The 22,825-nt window shown below is 33.7% G+C and overlaps 1 protein-coding gene across 1 annotated transcript in view; it reads left to right on the top strand.

Annotated features, from left to right (window-relative positions):
• LRP1B (LDL receptor related protein 1B) overlaps positions 1-22,825 on the top strand; it is a gene marked incomplete at its 3' end in the record, with an annotated part of 1,731,654 nt that overhangs the window by 1,203,007 nt on the left and 505,822 nt on the right. The window contains exon 32 of the mRNA XM_084254814.1: positions 14,341-14,490. Coding sequence (XP_084110940.1) covers positions 14,341-14,490 — 150 coding nt within the window. The remainder of the gene's footprint in view (positions 1-14,340; positions 14,491-22,825) is intronic.

The following is a 22,825-nucleotide window of genomic DNA, read 5'->3' as shown; positions in this document are numbered from 1 at the left end:
CAACCACAGCAAATCCTCAGATAAAATACAATGGTGCTAGGGGACTGTCGTGAGGGTGCACTGGTGAAGAAAATTCTATGGGACTACACCTGAGGGGGTAGCAAATATTGTTTAAAAATGAACAGTGATGTAAAAAATAAACTTTGTAAAAAAAAAAATACAATGGTGCTGAAAAAGAGCTCAACTCATTCCCATAAATTATCTTTAAAAATCTTAAGCGCATTCTTACAGTACATCATATGTGTATATTTGCTTATAGATACTTATACATATATTTTTAACTGCAATCACTCTTTCCTCATATTTTCTTGTATTTCTTTGAGCAATAAGAATTATCATAGTGCTTAACTGTCTTCTTATAGTACCTTTCAAAAAATCCAACAATGAAACTGAATTTTGATACTATATTAATTGATAGATTATACAAAATAAAATCATGGTTTTGTTTTGAATTGAAAACAGTATATTTTTAAGTCTGATAGAGGGGAATCAATATACCATGAAGATTTACAGCAATTATTTACTTAGTTTTAGAAATGTGGATGTGTACTTGAAGTGCTTTATGTTTAATAGTAATGAATCATTAAAATTGTAGCATCGCCAAACTTTGTAGTAAAAATTATTTTTATGTAGTCTACATAATAAAAGCTGTGTTACATAATAATGCTATTAACAGCTCTTTCCTTGGGACTGTTCTGAGATTTGGTACATAACTGAAATTCAAGTTGGCGTTAGAAATTAAAGGCAAATTGAAATGTTAACACTTCTCTGTGGAAGATGGTAGAAGAAACATGGGGCTTTACAACATTAGGACCCAAAATAGAGACTATTTGGACTAAACCAATTCAATTGGTACTTATCTGTAATTGTTCAGAATATTTAAGATGCAAAATTAAGTATGATGGAAATGGCATAAGCAAATTAAGTGTTTACAGTATAATTTGGTCACCACAATTTATATCAAAGTGTCAAATTTATGTGCTTGTATCTATAATAGAGAAACCTTATCTTCTTTTATACCAAATATTCATTTTCCTGCTCAAAATAAAGGGAAAAAAAAACTAGCAGCTTACATTTTCAAAGTTTATAAAACAGCAATTTCTGTTACTATTACACTTCATAGTTAATTCTATAGATGTGAACCAAATGCTATTTAAAATGTATATGGGTGGAAAGTCAGTATTTAAAAACAGATATTGATGTCTATTAGTTATCATTATATCTGAAAATTACTTTGAAATAAGCTCAAAATGGCAATATTAAATTTTGGTTAATAAAGATGTACTATATCACTGGGGATAACCCAGAATATCATAACAAACAATATCTTAAATCTGTATTATTGAATACAAGCTCTAAGTTAGAGATTATTCAATAAGCAGATTTTGATTATCATGTTTTGTATTAGAACTATTGATAAAAATTTAACGTTGTCCTTTTACTTAAGGAACACAGGAACCTAAGTCATTTTAGATCCAATTAGCTATATTTAACTCAGTAACATTGAGCAAGTTACTGTTTGCTTGGTGATGCTTAATTTACAAAGTTCTCTTAAGAATTGTATGAGGAGAACATCGGTCCTTAATAATTAGGACTTAGGAGTAGTAGTAATAGCAATAAATAATTGGGTCCAGTAGAATGACATTTAAATGATTTGCTTATCTGCAGTATTAAGAATATAATGAGTTCCAGGTCTCCCCTGATGGCGCAGGCGGTTGTGCTCTGCTCTGTAAAGCTGTCCACAGCCTCTGCAGTTTGGGTTCGAGCCTGGGCTGCTGGGAAGATACCCACATGGCATGGCAGACCTCTCCTGTCTGGCCCGCTGCTCCCCTCAGCAGTGTATTTTGGTCAGTCTGTTCCCTGCTCTGTCTCTGGTGAATCCTCTCACCCTCCTGCATATCTGGCCTGTACCCCAGTTCTTGTATGCATGAATAAATTAATCTTTCTTTTTTTTAAGAATATAATGAGTTCCATGAATAATAAGCACAGAATAGTATCCATAGAAATCTAGCAGACATGTATATGTTACCAAGTGGGCCACTGAGATAAGCAAACTTTTTTGCAACTGTGGGGATTTAATTCTTTACTGTCTTGCTGTTATGCTAATAGGCAAACGATTTTGAAGTAACTTTCACTTAAGCTTTCATCTTCCCAACTGGGCAGATAAGACTACTGGGCCCTCATCTAGTTCTCACAGTGCTTTTGAAGAATTTTATAAGTAGTTGTTATAAGTTCTTTCTGTACCTTTTCTACTGTAGCTAACTAGCCATGGGTTGAAGGTGTCAGCAATGCTAGAGACTATGCTTTCCATTTGTGAATGGAACAATTTATGTCACCTTTTTTATGCTACCAAAATTGGGATGTTCTGTGACAAATCCCCAGCCTGCTGTATTCCATCACACTGCTGCCACAGATATCTTTATTTTATATACACAAAGAAAGAATGTGAGCAGCAAGTGTTCCCTACCTCTCTGTAATGAGCAGTATTTCTATGATTTCTATGTTGTTGGGTGACTAATCTCTCCTTTCACAATGTTTACCTCCTTAAGTAATACTCCACATTATATTAATTAAATTTTTCAAGGTATAGAGTATAAAAGCAATTGAATTTAAGCAATCTGGAAAGTAGGGATAGCTTATAACACATTTCACATTCATATAAAACATTCCTTGTGCAGTATTTAGTGAAAGCATGGTCGGTACAGTTATTTGGGGAGTGAAACAAATCTGGATTTGAGTCTCTACTTTGATTTTTATTACCTTTGAATGTGTGTTTTACCTATTCAAAGCTCAGATTCATTATCTATAAATTAGAGATAATATTATTTTGAAGGGATTATTTTTAGAATTAAAGTCCCATATGCAATAATTCATGTCCCACTAACTCCACACTATAGAAGTGCATGTTGTTTATGTATGTGTGTGTATATTACTATTTTTTTCCTCATTAAGTTTCACTGAGATATTGCACTATAGGCAGTTGTGGTAATTATTGTTTTTTGAGGAGCTTATCTAGACTATCTCTGGCTTAAAATTGCCTGCCCATTACATTTCCTCAATAATTTCCATGATGAAAAATTAGGTGAATAGAGACAGAAAAAAACACTGTTTGGTTGATTTTATCCTCATGAATATCCACATGCATATTGACTGTCAAATTAGAAATTATTATTTTCCTAGACTGTGAAAGGAAAACACAACATTCTGCCTGGTGAGACTGGGAAGTGCCATTTCTTGACAATCATTATAACCCCTTATGATAATTGTATTCTGTTAGCATATGATGAATGGCTACCCAATGTCCCCAAATTGTTAAGGGGTACACACCATGAAAGAATTCAAAACATCCGTGAGCACAAAGGCAAAGGGAAGAAAGCTTTTAGTGTGAAAGATTTTTAATAGAATTAGTGTCCATAGATAGAAAAAGGAGTTAAAATAATAGTTTCCCAATAAAACCCCCTAAACTACCCATCCCTACATGTGCAAGTGCCAGCCAAACAGATTTAGCCTGAAGTAAGGACAAAAAGGCTTGAAAGTTTGCCACAAGTCTAAGGTAACTCCTGATAGGCAGCCACAAGAAAGCGGTTAGGTAGGTTCCATAGAACTGGGATGAAAGTAAACACTCAAAATTCAAAATATACCACATAATCCAACAAGAAACCAATATAATAGTTTCCATTTCCTCTGCCCAGGACCAGGTGCAGCTACCACATATGTCTCTCACCATCAAGTCTACTTCAAGTGTCTCTGCCAAGTTTCTCCACATGTTTCTCCTCCACATGTTTCCTATCACGTTCCCCCTTCCAGCAGTGCCAACATGTGAGTCAAAGCTGACACAACCAAGAGAGTAAGAGTATGAATGTCTACAGTTATAAGCCAAGTATGGCCACTTGAATCCACTCCTAGTTCCCAGTAGAAACTCATTCAGGAAGAACAGGTTCACGGCATGTTGGGAGTTGTAATGCTGGTATCTGGAATCTTTTTGGTGTGGAGGTGGGAGCGGAGTATGTACAAAATGTTAGGGAGTAGATTGTGCCTATAATATCACCATGAAGCCATATCTCTGTGTTTGCATTCACTAAGCTTGGCTAAATGATGCAGAAGAGCTATAATCACTTTGGCAACAAAAGTAACATAATTGTAGTGACTTCTTTTAAAGCACTTAGAGTATGTCAAGCTCTCACAAAATCTTTACATTAATCACCTAACAGTAATGATTTCTGGAAGGCTTTCTTATCCTTCCTTTATAGATTCAGAAACTAAGGTTTGTTGAAAGAAGTTAGTTGCCTGTGATGAATGGTAGAGCTGATATTCAAATCCAAATTTATCTGCTTCCAAAGCCACATTAAATCTTAACCATTATGCTATGCCCAGAGAGACCAATATCATATCGTAATTACCTGACCTCCAGCAAAGATCAGGGAATAAAACTGGTATTCTCTCAAGCATAGAAATGGGAAAGAAAAATCCAGAGCTTGAAAGTCCTGAGAAATGTGGGCCCAATTAGAACACAGCAGTCAGCTTTTCTAAGCAGCCAGGAGTATGCAAGAACCAATTTTACCTCTGTGCCAAGTGTGCCTCACAATTAATTATTTCTGAATCTTTAAATGCTAGTTTTAACCAGCAATGTCACTGATACACTGGGGCTTTCTCGTGTGTGGAATCATTTTTATATTAAAATTCACGAAATCTCCCTTGCCTTTTTGTTGTTAAATCCATGTGACATATTCCAAAAAAGAAGTGCATCGTGTTATTATCAAAAACACTCAACTTGGCATTTTATGAGTGTATATCACTGAAGACTAACTAATTGCAGCTTCAGGCAGTTTGGACTGAATAACTTTGTTTCTGTTAAATACAAATCAACATTCCCCTTATCCATTGTTGAACTAAATATTCTCAGTTAAAATTTATTGCTCAGTCTTGGATACATTAAGTGCTTAGAGCAGTTTTCATAACAGAGGATTTTAATTTACTACTTAAAGCCATTTTCATGTTTAAAATGTTTACATATTATAAATTTTATCCCTTAAGCCTTATATAAAGCCACCTAGCTTGTCAATCAGCATTACCCTTCATGGCTTATTCTGAAGAATCTTGTGTTCTATATATTTTTCCCTTTCATTTCAACTGTAATCTCTCCCAAAAGACATTTGTTTACCCAGCTTTTGGCACCTTTTTGAAAATTTGAAAAAAAATTTTTATATTATTTAATCATTCCAATTCTATAGTGTGGATTTTAAAATCTTTTCATGAAAAACATTCCTAATCACTTGTACCACATCTAAATAGTTCAAGTCACCTCATTTAAAAAAAATAAAACAAGACACTAGATATGTTTTTGATTGATATGTCAATTTAAATAAATTGGAGCAAGCAAAATTTAGATTACTAAAGAATCAAGTGTGAGGATCCCAAGCCAGGAAGCATTCTGACAGATTTTACTCTATTAGAACTGTTCCAACAAACACAATTTTGAGTTTAGATTTATCATTGATATTAAAAATGTAAAGATATGTTGATACAGACCTTCCTAGTTAAAGTCTCAGTGCTATGAAGCTATCATCAGCCACTGCAGCATGAATTCCATCCCTGGGAGCTGACCCACATATGGTGCGGCAGACCTCCCCTGTCTTGCATGCTCTCCCCTCAGCAGTGTGTTTCAGTGGATCTACCTGTTCTACTCCCCACTCTGTTTCTGGTGAAAATTCACAACCTATACCCCAGTTCTTGTACACATAAAGTGGTTAGATAGATAGATAGATAGATAGATAGATAGATAGATAGATAGATTGATTGATAACTATGTGTGTGCAGAGTGAAGCAAATGTGGGGAGTTAACTTGATTTTTGAAGAAGATACACTGGAGATGCAAATGCTAACTAACCAATAGTTAAAATGCTTATGTGAGTCCTTGGTCACTTATGTGACTTATGGTCACTTATGTGACTCACTTATGTGAGTCCTTAGTGGGATTTGAGAGCCTGGTTTCCTGTCAGGCACTAGATTCCTACAGAGGCTACTGGGTGGAGCCTGTTCTGACTTTGTCTAGGAGATGGTTTTTGTTCTCCTACTAGCTTTATTGAGGAGAGGGGTCCTAGAAAGATCTACAATATGTTCATAGATATAATGTATATTTGTAAATACTTATTGCTCAGTACAGCCCCTTTTTGATTACATGAAGTATAGTCAATATGTAAGACTGTATACATCAAAAGAAATAGTTAAAATAGGTTACAATAAAGGTCAGAGGAATTGAAAAACTTTTTTAAACTTTAAATACTAAAATTGCACACGTATATACACACACTAAATTGACTTTTTTATCATTCATATATCCATTCTTTTGAATGTTATTTAGTGTAAGAAAAATGTTATTTAAAAAAGGTTGTGAACCACATATTAGGTACCAGACCTTGAAAATAAAACCTAGGACCCATTATCAAAAAATCCAGTGAGAAAATAAAATACAGTGAGGAAAAAGATATATATGTTTAGGACAATGAAGAAAAACAAAAATAATATGCATGAGTATTATCTTCCTTAAACCATAAAGATAATATTAGTAGTAAAGATAATAGTAGTAAAGATAACCATAAAGATAATATTAGAAGACAGAGGAAACAAACACTTTATCTGTGGGGAAAAAAAATAGAGGGCAGTTGTAACCAAATTTATGATGTTTTAAAATTCCAGGTGGATCTTAAAGGATAAGTACACTTTTGTTTTTAAGGACATGAGAGGAGAAGGACTTTGCTTACTTTTAATAAAAAGGCTTAGTAGGCACAGAAGTGTGATATTTATAATAAACCATTACTTTTTATGCTACAGAAAAAATTAACATAATAATTTTATCATCATTTTTACAGAAACTATAATTAAAACATTCAAATGGCATAATCCAGTGCTTTAATAATATTTTGTTCTATCTTACCTATGATGCTATATAATATCATTTTGCCTGATTATAAAACTATAAGTATTAAAACTTTTTAAATGATCTTTTAGTACAAAACATTTCACAGGAAAGAACCTGTCACTGATTCTGGCTTTTCCTCTCTTTTTACATGTGTTATTTTCACAAAACACATTATTTTTGCTAATCACCAAGAGCTTGAAATATAGGATAAAATGCCCCAGGTAAAATGACTTTTGTGAGATAGTGGAGGAGATGCTGAAATCTTAGCTTGATGTGATGAACAATAAGGAACTAAGTTAATTAACTTAGCTCTGCAAGTCTGTATTTTGTTAATGACTTCTTAATGCAGAGTGAACAAAAAGGATGATTTCGAGAAAGAATTTAGATCAGGTTAAGATAGGGGCACTATAGCTACTTGCACAGGAGTTAAATAAATAAACAAATGCAATTTTCCCTGTATGCTCCTATGTTCTCTGGCAAGGACCCTGGAAATTATACTAACGTGATAGATTAAAATATAAATGCAGCATTTATTAATACAGGTAGCATTGATTCACATAGGAGAAACTCATTGATGAGTGGCTTGGGTTAGAATTTGGGCTCATAAAAGGAGCAATAATTTATAGAGAAGAGACAAAATGAAGAAAAAGCATTTTAGACTTCTGAGAGAGTCAAACTGGTAATGGGAATATAATGGGGACTCTAATGAATGATAAGATTATTTTAGTAAGGTTTGCTATTTAGGTCCCTCTTAGTACCATCTCTAGACAGATATGAATCTAGACTTGTGATTAAGAGTATATGCCTGCTTTTACTCAAATAGTTAGAAAAACAGAAGTTGTTTATTTTTTTTCATTTTTTTCTTTTATATATTTTTACATCATTTTTCATTTTTGCACAATGTATGCATTTTCATCTTGGTATAGTCCCCATACAATTCCCACCCCCACCCTCTTATTTTGATCCTACTCCCTCCTCCCTCACCCCACACACAGTGTGTCTCTGGTTTATAGTTGCTTGTTGATTTTGATTTTTGCTTTATTATAATTAGTCTTTTTCCTGGTCCCTTATTTAGGTTTTCTATAGAAACATTAATTATGTGTGTGTGCGAGTATGTGTATATGTGTCTGTTTTTACTCAGTTGGCTTTGACTCAAAATAATATTTGAAATAAAGTGGCATATTTTGACATGACATGTTCTGACTTCCTTCTTACTAAAGTGATTATTGGAATGATGTGTTTTTTTAATTAAAAATTTTATTGAAATAGTTTAGATCCATAAACATAAAAAAATTTCCATGTATACATGTCCAATTGCTCTGATTCGAACATTGTATAAAGCAATATTAAAGCCCAGGCAGTGACCTTAATACAATCCACCAATCTTACTCAAATTTCATAATTTACTTGTAGTCATTTGTGTGTGTTTATGTATTTAGGTCTATGCAATGTTGTAACGTGTGTAGTTTCCTATACGCAACTCCAAAATCTAGGTATTCATGTTGACCTTTTATAGCCATTCCTACTTCTTCCTGCTCACTACCTCTTTCCCCTTTTATCTCCACATCATCTGTCTTCCATTTTAAATGTTAAATAGTTGAAATCATATGTCATATATATTATGGAATGACTTTTTTTTTTGAAGATTTGTTTTCTTTATACAAGAACCGGGGTACAGGACAGATGTGCAGGAGGGTGAGAGGATTCACCAGAGACAGAGCAGGGAACAGAACAGGCAGACTGACTGAAATACACTGTTGAGGGGAAATACACTGAAATACACAGCAGTCTCAGCAGGAGAGGTCTGCCTCGCCATGTGGGACCCTCGCCAGCCGGCCGGGATCAAACCTGCATTGCTGAGGCTGTGGACAGCTTCACAGGGCAACGCTCAACCGCCTGCGCCACCAGGGGAGGCCCAGGAATGACTTTTCATTCGACATATATGCTTGCAGAGTCATAATTGTTATATGTATCAAGAGTTTTTTTTTTTTTTTTAATAACTGCTGAATAATAGGCTCTGGCTTGTCTGTACCACAGTTTACTTCACCTCTCTATTCAAGGAGATGTGCTGATTCTAGTTTTTGATTATTACAAATAAAACTGCTGCCAAAATTCATGTACAAGTCTTTTATGCATAAACTTAAATTTTAAGACTTAAATACTAAATTTCCAAGAGTAAATTGCCAGGTCCTATGGTAATAGTGTCCTTAGTTTTAAAAGAAACTTCCAGAGCCTCCCTGTGGTGCAAAGGGTTAAGCACCACAATATGAAGCAATCTGCAGCCTCTGCAGCACGAGTTTGATCCCCAGTCAGCCAGGGAGCAACACACATGGTGAAGCAGACCTCTCCTGTCTCATCTGCTGCTTCCTTCAGCAGTGTATTTCAATCAATCTGCCTGTTCTGTTCCCCTCTCTGTCTCTAGTATATCCTCTCACTGCCCACACTTCTGGCCTGTACCCAGTTCTTATATGCACAAATAAATAAATCTTAAAAAAGAAAGAAAGAAAAAAAGAGAAGAAACTTCCAGACTGTTTTCCAAAATGGCTATCCCATATTATATTCCTGCCAGTAATGAGTCAATGATTCAGTTTTTCTCTGTATCCTTGCCAGCAGTCAGTGTTGGCACTATTTTTATTTTAACTCATTAATAGATGTATAATTTTAATATACATTGTCATTTTAATCTTCATTGTCTTATAATGTTTAACATCTTTTTGTGGACTCAGTTGTCATTAGTATTTCTTCTGTCAAGTGTTTAGTCTTCATAAAATTTCTAATTGGACTTTTTTGCCTTTGACTGGATTTATTACTTTAAAATGTAACTTTTTGTTTAGGTGATGTTATCTAAAATCAAGTTGAATACCATTATTCATCAATCTGGATATACTACTTTAAGTTTACTACTGAAGTTTCTAACTAGATTTTTTTGAACATTTATCATTTTTTCCATTTTTTAGACAATATATGCTTCCTTGGATTTTTTTTTTATTAACTGATGAATTTTGAGAGTTTCTTTGTTGGTATTAGCCTTTTGTTAGACATGTGGATTGCAGCATTTTCTATAAGGCTGAATCATACCTTTTACTGGCTTTCACTGAACAAAACTTTCTGATTCTGATACGCCTGTTTAATTAAGAGACTACTGTATTTATGAATGGAGTGATACAATTTGAATGCTTCTCATTGTAAAATTATCAAAGTTATCAATTATAGGAATTATCAGAATGATGTTTGCATGTTTTAGAATAGGAATTTAGCTTGAAAGTATAGGAAAACCTATGCTATTAATAAATATTTATCATTTATTTGTTTGGTGTTTTCTGTGGCCCACACATTACTATGTGGCGCAAATTATTGCTCTTATTACTACCTCACAATGTTGAAGGGAGAGTGTAGCCAAGTGTAGAATGCATAAACTCTGTCAGATGAACCAGAGACACGTAGACAAAATGGAAGGGGACACCTTTTATTTGCAATAATTTATGAGAAAACGTCAGAATAGAGCAAGAGGGAAAAATGCTAAGAATGTTTATCATTAGAAAGTTAATTTTAAAATTTTCCTTTTCCTGTATCATTTTTGTTTTAATTCTATTGTATAATATCAATTGATTTAATTTTGAATCATTTTAAAAAGAAAAGTGAGACGCATGAAATGAACTTTCAAGTCTTAATTGTAACACCATTTAACACTTAATGGACTTAAATTTTAGTAGTATGTGAAAAGAATAGTTATATATATATTAAAATATTATGAACTTATTTTGTATCCTAGTATGTGGATTATTTCTATTATGAGAGTAACTACAGAATTTGGGAAAGTGCATGGTCTCCCTTAAGCAATTAACTGTCTGTTTAAATCAAAATGTTTCAGGAAAATGACAAAAAAAGCGCCTTGGCATAAATTAGACTATTAGAACTGAAACAAATGAATTAATTCTACATTTTTATCATAATAGGAAAGATAACTGAAAGGGCATTTTTTTCCTTTCTGTAAATGTTTTTCAATTTAAATGATGACTTTTCTTTCCTTGATTTACCTACTTTATTATTAAATCCAACAGGGATCCTCTTTCGATTACCAAATTCCCGTTTTTAAGAATAAACATAGTTTTGCAGAAATGAGTCTATATTGCTAACAGTATATTTTTCAGTTAAGTCTTACAGTCATGATTTTTTTAATCTCAGCCACCCTCTCTGAGACACTTCTTATACATAAATAATTATATTTCTGTGTATATGTTTCAGGAAAGATTTATAAACTTTATTTGATGTTTTCTCATGATGACTTGATGTTCCAAAGTTATCGAGAGGTTTCATTTGCAACAAAACTATTCTCTGTGTGGTGGTTCATCTTTTGCAACAACACAATAGAGATCTGATTCAGAAATAATTCCAATATTATCTATGAAGTAAATCTTCAGTGTAAAAAGGAATTACACTATTATTACACTATTATTGTAAAAAGGAATTACACTATTATTTGTTCTTTGAGGATAGCTATTTTAAAAATCTTGTTATGCAAAAGCATTTAAATTAATAAAGCATGAATATGTACTTCTAAACTGATTTCTTAAATTTAATATAGGATTTTTAAAATATTTCTATTCCCAGTCTTAATCCCAAATTATTCTATATTAATATTGGTATAATACTGACAAATATTAATCTGTATCAAGTGGACCTTTTGAGTCACAGCCCTTCCTTCTTATTGGCAGAGTATCTGGGCTTAAGTGGTATGTTATAAAATTCTTTGCTAGGATAATTTGACTTTGAAAGGCTACACTCCCTGAAGACAACTTAAAATTTTCATAGTAGAATTAAGCCACCCATTCATTTGTTATTCAATGTTTATAAATTTTCTCCTCTGATTAGGCATCGTGAGGCACTGAAGGTTAAAAGATCACTATTGCACAGTTACTTTCCTCTACACATTCACAGTGCAGAAACAAAGATGCTGAGTAGCAGATTTTGAGTAACTGTGACCCAATCTCTGTAACCCCCCTGTTCTGCTTTATTCAGCCTAAATTAGGACTAGAAACTGCTGTGTGTTAGGTAGAAAGAAAATTGTGAAAGTGTGGGTTAATTTGGAATTAGGTGAATTCATTGTCAATGCACTCTCTCCTTCCAAAAAGGTATTGAGAAAACTTAAGCAAATGCATTTCCTAAGAAAGATCAGACAAGAATATTGATTAAAAAAAAAAAAGTTGGAGGAAAATAAGAGATGAGGCTGTTGAAGTCTGGAGAGAAGTTAGTAGTAAAAATGCAATTCCTTTACAATTACAGGAGATGGGTCACACATCTGACTTTTCAGGTTCCTTGCAGTCAAAGCAAAAAGACAAATATGATCAGTTACAATTTTATATTTTCCACATATAGCTTTTTCTGGCAGTGGTCCCTGAAAGAAATTTGTCCCATGGGTCTTTGTATAGAGAGGTCACTGTGTGATGTAATACTTTCAGACACTATGTCCTGAGAAGTAAAACAGTGTGTTTCCTCTGGCTACTTCTTATAGCATTCTTCATTTAAACCAAGGGCACAGTGCCATATCTCAATTCTGTAAGAAATTCAGAGAGGGACAAAATCCCTGTAATCTAAAAATGCACATAGAGCTCTGTTATTGTTGGTCTTGGCTGAGATAGAAGTTTTAAATTCTTACAAGGACTGTTAACTTTTCTAAAAAGGAGTTCTTCATAAATGTATTTGTTAATTCAGCAACAGAAATAAAGATATACTTCCTTGCTGATTAAACATATAATTTTGTGCTTTAGATAATAAGTTAAGCAGAATATAAAATTATACACTTGAGAAAATTAAGTGGTCATAATCAGCATTAATTTATGCTAGAAAAGATATGTGAAGTTGGCTTAGGAAGTACCTGCAGAATAACCAAACTTTGTTTAATAAAAAATTGATTGAACCCTGAAAATATTATACCATAGAATATAGTAGTATATCATATAGCTTTAATTGATATTTTCCCATAGTAGATAATTTCATCTCTGTGCCATCTAATTTAAAGATTTAAAGTTTTATGATTTTTCTGTGAACTTTCCAGATTAGCAACACATATCAGCAAGTCAGTAAGGAGCTAGTATATTGTTCAGACTTGTTGGGTTATTACTACTTGATCGAAACTATTCTAATACAATAATTCTGTTCTCTGGCTTGGGACCATCTGTAGTTGAGAATGTTTGGTTATGTTTCTTTTTTTAAGATTTATTTATTTTATGCATACAAGAACTTGGGTACAGGCCAAAGGTGTGGGGGATGAGAGGATTCACCAGTGACAGAGTGGGGAGCAGAACAGGCAGAATGACTGAAATACACTGTTGAGGGGAGCAGCGGGCGAGTCAGGAGAGGTCTGCACCACGTGGGTCACCTCCCTGGCCTGGGATTGAACTCATGCTGTAGTGGCTATGGGTAGCTTCATAGTGCTGGGTCTTAACCCCTTGCATTACAAGGAGGCCCTGTTTTGGTTATGTCTAACCCTCTGTGTGTATTTGAACTGAGGTGATTAGGTGATTCTCTCCACTTATTCATTTCCTTCTTTCTTTCCTCTTTTACATCTTATTTATTTTTTTTAAGGAAGGATTTTTTTGTTGTTATGATTTGTTCACTTTATTCTCTAAGAGAGGTCGCCAATTTATTGTATTGTTTGTCTGTGCATGTGTCTACATGTGCTTTTCCACAAAAATATTACATGATTACAATGCAGACCCTGAAACCGCTGAATATGCCAGTACATCAAATAGACATGTATTAAATACCCTTGACATCAAAATGCCTAAGAACTGTGAAATATGTGAGTACCACATAGAGGGTCTCAAAACCCTATGTTGATTCACATAGTGGTTCATTTGTTCCTCTCCCCATACCAGTTTCTAAGTGAACCCAACTCAGTTCTGTGCTTCAATGAAATTACTAAATGTTGAAATTCTTCTCCCTTTGGATTTAGTTAAAAAGAGACTTGATTCTACCAACTCTTTTCTAAGCTATAACTACCTAAGGTACATTTTACTGAAAGCAGAGGAGGAATTATAAATTTCATGTATGAATTTAATATCCTAAATGATTTTAAAAACAAAAATTTCTTAACGTTTCTGTAATATCCACTTATTAGCTATGCACTCAAGCATATTTTTTTAACTATTCTGGTTATCATTTTCCCTATTGATAAAATGGCAGTCATTCCACTCAGTGTCATAGATTGTAGAGATAATCAATAGAGATAACTGTTAAGTGCCTATAAAAGTTTATTGTTTCACAGTTAAAACAATAGATATATATTTCTGAATTAGCCATACATATTTTAAGACAAAAATCTGAGCTTGCAGCTGATTTCTTCCCTTCAAAACCATGCAAGGTAAATATTACATTTTAAGTAACTATCTTTATGTTTAAGTTGTATAATTTAATTACAGGTCTATCGATAGATTATGTGGAAAACAAGCTTTATTGGATCAGTTCAGGAAATGGAACCATAAACAGATGCAACCTGGATGGCGGTAATTTAGAAGTAATAGAGTCAATGAAAGAAGAATTAACAAAAGCTACAGCCCTAACCATCATGGGTAAGTGCAATGGTTCTATAGCTAGTATACTTCATATTGATTGGAGGTTGATTAATTATGACCTGTTAAAAGCTTAGAAAAGTTACTGCTCCATTAACAGCAAAAGCACATTCAAATTGCACATCTCTATGAGTTTTTCCTTTGTTTTTTGTTTTTTTTTTTCCCATTTTAGCAAACATACTTGTAAGATTTTCCAGATCAAGGACATAGTGATGCTAACAATACTAACTTTACTGTTATTGATTCTAGCTTACTGTGACCTGTATTATTTTATGATTATTTTCTGTGTTCTACTGCAGTATTCTAAACTGTAAGGGCTTTGTGAATTTGTGACAATAAAGTACAATCTGACTTAGCTCTACTTTCAAGGATAAATTGACACAGATAATTCAAGAGACAAGACCACTTGGCCAATTGACCAATGATTGAAATTATTCCACCACCAATAATTATTTCCCATATTTAGGTATGAACAGAAATTTTACTGAATTGAAGCTCATTTATATTTATTCTGTTCATTCTTTAGGAAGAAAGACAATTAGGAAGATAAGAGACAGTAATGGCTTTCCATAGAAAAAATAATCAGTCCGTGGTATATTGATGTTAGAAGCTAATTTTTAAATGGATTTTAAATTTAAGAGGTAGTTTGAGTTTTTAAAATGATACAAGAGTAGATAACATAAAAATGCTATTTTGAGGTGAGGATGCTCATGCCTTTACTTGGTGAGTGATGGGCTCTAAAATGAAGATCATGTTAGGTCAACAGTATGAAGATTAAAAATTCCACATAGAATCTCAGTAGTTACATATGTTTATAAGAAATCAGAAAACTGATTTTGCAGTTACAATTCTGAGTATCAAGATATGTTTAGGATAATACTAGACAAATATTTACTATTTATAAAATTCTATTCGAAGATACATTAAAAATTTTATTCACATAGGTCATATTAGTTCTTTTATTTGGATATTCTTTAATTCAGCACTTCCAGCACTTCCCAGGTTTAATATGAGGTATTTTGGTTTTTTATTTATTTTTTTAAAGATTTATTTATTTATTTATACAAACACTGGGTACAGTCAGAAGCGCGGGAGGGTGATAGAATTCACTAGAGCCAGAGCGGGGAGCAGAGCAGGCAGAAGGACCGAAGTACACTGCTGAGGGGAGCAGCGGGCGGCAGGAGAGGTCTGCGCGCCATGTGGGACCCTCCAACAGTGGCCAGGGAACAGCTGGGGATTGAACCGGCGCTCCAGAGGCTGTGGGCAGCTTCGCAAGGCAGGGCTCAACCACTGCGCCACTGGGGAGGCCCCAAATTATTTAATTTTTTAATTCAAGTCAATATGTATTTAGTGTTTTCTGTGTAGATGTTGTATTTGGTTTTGAAGCCATAAACATAACATTGACACTAGTCTGAACCATAATTATCTAAAGTAGAGAAAGAAAAGGTGATTGTTTAGCCATTCATTTAGTGCTAAAATTATCTTTTAGTATTTAATCTCTAAAACATACAGATTTAGATATATTGGCCTAAATCACAAAGTTGTGAGAATTATGTTGAAATGTATAGAAATGCACCTTTAAAAAAGTACAGTTTTATGTAGAACTCAAAGATCGATTTGGGTGTTGCTTAATTTGATCATTAAAACATTCTAACATGTGGGCCTCCCCGGTGGCGCAGCGGTTGAGCGCTGGGTTGCGAAGCTGCCCGCAGCCTCTGTGGCGCCGGTTCGATCCCCGGCTGTTCCCCGGCCACCGGAGGAGGGTCCCACATGGCGCGCAGACCTCTCCTGCCGCCCGCTGCTCCCCTCAGCAGTGTACTTCGGTCCTTCTGCCTGCTCTGCTCCCCGCTCTGCCTCTGGTGAATTCTCTCACCCTCCCGCGCTTCTGACTGTACCCAGTGCATGTATAAGCAAAACAAACAAACAAATAAATAAATAAATAAGTAAAAAACATGCCTCTATAAAAAAAAAAATTAAAAATAAATAAATAAAAAAAATAAAGCATTCTAACATGTACCTGGGCAATTTCAGTGTATTTGCCTTGACACCATAGTTTGACCAACCCTGAAATATAAAGATAAATATAATAAATACAGTAATGATTCTATTGTCAATACATTAACTAGATATATCAAAATATACCTAGCTGTTTAAGGACTTAAATTTATAGGTTATCACCACAAATAGGAGAGTAACCTCCATCCATTTCACATAGTTTTCTAGTCTGTCTCTGACCTCACTCTGCTAAAATTCTCCCTTCTTTCAGAATATTTGAACTCTTTCTCTTTGGAAATGGAATATAGGATGATGATCTGCTACCTGCTGAGGCTGAATATTATTTCATATATATGTATATATCACTGAAAAAGTACTAGAGGAGAACCTTGTCCCTATCCAGGGGATTACTGATAATTATAGTTGTAAACAAGTAAGAAAAAAAATTCTCCAGTTATGTGGAAATTACACATTCAGAAAACAAAGAAATAATTGTGCTATGACCATTTACTAGTGTTTGTCGGCTACTCAGAAAGGCTACCTAGGCAAGGAAGGATAACTCACTAAAATGTCAGAGTACTTCCTTTTTGAAACATAGTCAAAAAAATCTCTGTGAGCATTTCACAAATTTTAAACTTTAAAGATTTTGAAGTGTAACCACATGGGGTTCCCAGGTTTGCTTGGTATATTATACAAAAAACAAAGTGAAAAGAACTTTACGATACTAAAATTTGATAAATGAGACAGTATTTGGTGATACCTCAATTAAAATAGAGCAATTATTAGATGAGTCAGTTGAACCTAAGTATGACAAGACCGTGTTTGCCATATCTAAGTTTTCCCAACACTTTGATACCTTTTTCTAGAAGTAGAAATGGAACTCTCCTCCCCTTGAGCACAGCTGGACTTAGTGACTCCTCAGGAATAGACTAAGGCAGATGTGATACTGTGTGACCCTGGAAACAGTTTATAAAAGACATGAGTCTTTCTCCTTGTTCTCTAAGTCTTGCACCACTCACTCTGGGCAAAGCCAGCTGACGTGATAAAATCACATAAATGTTCAGTGGAGAGTTGACACAGGTTACTAAGTATTCTAGCCAACAGCCTTGTAAGCCCTTTTGAAAGCAGAAACTCCAGACGTAGGGCTGCTGCCCAAGTCCATGATTTATAGCAACCTCAAGAGAAACTCCAAATTAGAACCATCCTGAAGATGCTGGCCCATAAAAATTATGTTAAACAATAAATGTTTATTGTTTTAAGTTACTGAATTTTGGGAGTTAATTTCTCACACAACAACAGATAGCTAATTCATCTACAGGGCGCTAACTCATTTATGAACTAATTACAAATTCAAATATTTGTTTAAAAGAGTCTGGTAATATGGTGTCTAAGTGTCAAAATGTGTAGGATGTAATAAGCCCCAATGGCTGCAACATGATGATGAGTAACAACTGAATCTTGACTCACTTGGAAATGGCAGGACTGATAAACACAGAGAGAGCTGATACACTACTTGATGTACAACAACTCTCAGCTAAACCTCTTTTTACAATCAGGCACTTTAACCAGTTATTCCAGATCTTTTACTTCTTAACAGGAACAAGAAAATACAGATTTTTAAGGCCATCGTTTTTTAAATGTTAACAAGTAACCACATTAAAAATATTGCTATGCAAATTAACATACTGTATAGACTAACTATGAAGGCTGAAACATACATGCAACCTACCAAGCAAAATAACCACTACACCAACCATCTGTGTGCTTAATTCATCCCAGAGGACATTGGTTAGTTGGTATCACTGATCATCTATGCTGGTGATACTGAATTGAGTGAGCAAGATGTAGTTAAGCCCAGCTGTACCAGGAAAGGGACTTAGTAGAACATAAAAATCACCTATTAAAGCTGACACTTTTTATACAGGAGAAACTGTAATTTTTTCTTAGATATATTTTCCTCAGAAGTTGGCAATTCTTCTTAGGTGAATTTGTATTATGAGTATACTTTTGGACCATGAAATAATACCTGAAACATTTTCTTACATGATTTCCTAGTAGTCTGTGTTACAAAATAGTGTATAGTCAGCTGTGCTATATTTAGCTATTGATTACCTACTTTTCAGATACAGAGCTTTTTTGTTTGTTTCTATTCACCATTCTCATAATTTTTGCCATTTTCTTGATCATTAATGTCTGCAGGAGACAGTGAGGTAAGCTCAAATTAATCAAGTTGCCATTCAATTTCAAGTGCCTTTCTGAGGAGGTTGAGACTATTGACTAAAATTAGGGTTTGTGGGTTATTTATGGATTATAGTTAACAAACTATTCCTTTTCACTGTCAGCATACGCAGTTTTAGAGCAGACTGCATATATTGTATTCATATTGAACACAAAGTTAGAAAAAATCAATTTAGGGAGATGAGAGAAAATACAAATGTACTAACAGAAATAGGTTTATTTGTATTTGGAGAAAATGAGGATAGACTTGAGGAAATAGTAATGTATTTCATTTTTTTAGGGCAGTGCAGGGAAGATCTGGTGCAAGTGGACCACAGATTTAAAATAGAAGTGAGGGTATAGAAATCATTCAAGCAAATATGAAGAAATATCTGACTATAAAGAAAATCCTTGGCATTTGTAGATATAATAGTCTTTTATTTAATCACAGGTGACCTTAACACCATCTATTAAAATATGTCAGGCAATAATTAGTCAATTTTACTAGGATAAGGGTTGAATTCTGGAACAGTATACAGGGTATGAACTTGAATTTAAATCTCCATCCCTCCCTCATAGCTATGAGCTATTTATTCATTGTTCTCTGTTACTTCATCATATGTAGTTACTTTCATTGAGATTCAATTGTGAATCTATATTTTTTATGGTGCTCTGTGACCTCTGGATTTGTTTACTATATATTTATATATAAGAATTCAAAAATTAAAATGACATTCTTGAATGTTAAGGGATATCTAATTATCAACATCTCTGTCTCTATCATCTATCTATCTATCTATCTATCTAAGTATCCATCCCTCCCTCATATCTCTCCTCCTGTCTTCATATATGAATGATATAAATTGGGTTAGTAGTCTATATTGTTAAATTATAAATTGTTAAATGATAAATATTTCAAATTAAATGTAACCATATAGATTATTAAATTATCATCATTATCAATTAAAAAATAGACTTTAGGTCCCCTACTATTCAATTACCTCTGTAGATCTGGAACAAGTACTAAACTCCAGGCTTCAATTTTCTTGCTGCAAAAATATTAAACAGATGAGCTTGCAATGTCTTTTTAGTCTCTATGGTTTTAACACTAATGGGTAGATCAAGTGTGCAGGAAATAGCTTTAAACAAACTTTATTTTAAATTGAAACAATACAAGAGAGAATGAAATTTGTGAATAAAAATAAAGTTCACTTGTGAAATTATGCTAATCAGATTTCATATTAATCTAGTTTAGAAATTAAGCAAAATTTTTCAATTTTAACTTCTAGTTGAGAATAAGTTGGATGTTCACAATATAAAATTGCTTAAATCTCTTGTGTACAATAGGTTTGTACTTCTTACAGATACCTAAGTAGCTATCTCCAATACCTATCTAATCATAGAGTCACTTAAAATTGGTTAACTTCTCTGTAAAATGGGAAAAAACAAACAAACTTTGAGTCACAGGTAAAGGAAAAAATCTTTCCTTGAGTTATACCCTGTCCACGGTTAGTCAATTTCCTTACAGCTGAACTTTTCTGTGTTATTAGTATTAAGTTAAATTCACTTTTGACTTGTTTCAAGTAGCAATTTTCTAGAAGAGGTTTAATTAAAAATATTAGAAGGATATTGAATTTTGCCTACTCTTAGGCTCAATCAAGGAGATGAAAAGGAATTTCCACGTGCATCTTCATTCTCCTATTAGAAACAACTCAGCTGTGTAAAGTGGAAAGTTGGCTTCTGCTATGTTTATGTACACATTTGTTTTAAATCAGGTTTAAAAAATAAATGAATCACTTGCCCTTTATGGAGGCTTTGTAAGACTTTAACAAATGTAACCATTAAAATATATATATATATATGTACATATACATTTCATTGACTCATTTCACACATTTGAAGTCACCATAATAGTGAAAACCTATGCATAGTTTGTCATGGGAAAACCAAGGCTGCCAGATAAAATTCTTCCAGAATGGATACAGTGTTACCATTGTTGAGGATTATATGTTTCAAATGTTCCCACTAGAGTTTCTACAACAAAGCATTTATAATTGTTTAATATCTCTGCTGATGAGAAAGAAACTCTAAGCTAATGGCAAAAAATTAGTCATTACCTACACTTACATTTCAATTCTCAGCTAATTTCTCAATAATATGCTTTTATCATTGGTATCTCTATTCTTTTCAACAAAATATTATTTGGTGTGATGACTGCTAGCATTTATTAAAAATAAAGCATTTCTATCTGGCACATCAATTTTCATACTTATGAATTTTCTCAGATATTTTATGAATAGTAATAGAAATTTTAAAATACGTATACAATAAACACACCAGTAAATTGACATGCAGGAATCATCAAAATTTTTTCTTATTTCCTAAGATAAATTATTATGGCCAGTTTTCATGGGCATCTTTAGGACATTATAAATGATAGCAAGTTTCAGACAATCTGGTGCTTTTAGTCTTCTTAAAATCCTTAGACTGAACATTTACAGACTCACACTAAAATTAGCCTAAAAATATCCTGTGTGCTGTCTTACCATGACAAGGCTTCAAGTGTAATAACTTGGAAGTTCTTCTTGACTTCAGTCTTCCACCTAGAGTCATTTTCTTTGTAGTGTATGTTGCAGCTATACTTTGCATGTTGTCAAGTACAGATTTTTGGTTTTTGCCTTGTTTGTAATCAAAACTTACCAAATATTTCTGTTTCTGAACACAAAGAGCTGAAACCCAGTTTCAAATGAGTCCTTGCTTTTAAGGGATTACTTCTTGCCTCCCTTTTCCCCTTAATTCTTTCTTTTTTATTAATTCTTTTTTAAGATTATTTATGCATACAAGAGCTGGAGTACAGGCCAGAGGTGTGGGTGGTGAGAGGATTCACCAGAGACAGAGTGGGGAACAGAATAGGCAGATTAACTGAAATACACTGCTGAGAGGAGCAGCAGGAGAGACAGGAGAGGTCTGCTTCGCCATGTGGGTTGCTCCCTGGCTGGCTGGGGGATCGAACTTGTGCTGCAGTGGCAGCATACAGCGTCATAGGTTGTGTCTTTACCCCTTGCGCCACCAGGGAGGCCCTTAATTCTTTATTTTAATTCACATTCCCTTCCTCTGTGGTATGTACTTTCAATTTCGTTTTTCAAAAATTTAATAGTTTTGTGCCATTACTTGTTGTGTTTTGTTTCTTTAGTTTGTTTTCCTTTCAGAATTTAGTTAGGCATTTACATCTTTTTGTCTGGGTGATTGCAGTAACACCTTAACCATGGTCACTCCCTAGGCAGACTCCAAATTAACTTGAAATAAGCAATCACAAATTACTCCTAAATATTCATTTTTTTCTCTTTTTCATTCACTGAAAATTATTTGTCACAGCATTACTAGTTTGATGTTATAGATAAAGGAGTCAACAAGATTTGTGAAAGCCTTGTCTTCTGAGACTCAAGCTCAGGGATCTTAACTCACTTAAGTGCTGCTTCTACTACCAGTAAGATTCTTCCCTGTCACAAATTCTACTTTTCATTTGATCCTTCTCTATATCTATCCATCATCCAGGTGCAATGCATCCAAGGAAACTGTTCCCTGTATCAGATTATGCCCTATTTATTTCTTTTTGCCTCACTATTCCTTGTTTCTTCTCTGACGTCCATATTTATCAGTGCCCCAGTGGGTGAAATACCACCCTTCCAGGCCTACTTCCACTTTACCTCAGTGTGATTTACAAATTTTATCCCACTGAACTCCTTTGTATTTTAATACAGTGGAATAATTTTTACCTTTTCTTCTAATACTTGGACATGTCACACTTTCCATAATCTGGGCCTATACTTAATTCATAGATTCATACATTATCATTAAGACACACAACAAGGTACTTTACACTGAGTGTATATATCAAAAGCAATAAAATATATGAATAAACAAAAAATGACCATTTACATTCAAAAACATCTGCCACATCTATCAAAATGTATTTTCCATTAAAGCTGGCAGATGTTTACGTAGCTTGCTAATAGCCATAATTATTGAACAAATTAATATGTATTTAAAAACATTAATAGAAATTTCTTTCAATATAAAGATTTTACTTGAAAAGGGGAGAAAATAAGATAATTTTATTAAA

The sequence above is a fragment of the Talpa europaea genome (genome assembly GCF_964194135.1).
Source record: "Talpa europaea genome assembly, chromosome: 1".
NCBI classification, from domain to species: Eukaryota; Metazoa; Chordata; class Mammalia; order Eulipotyphla; family Talpidae; genus Talpa; species Talpa europaea.
The sequence above is the reverse complement of the archived record's forward strand: the minus strand, read 5'-3'. Positions and strand labels throughout refer to the sequence as shown.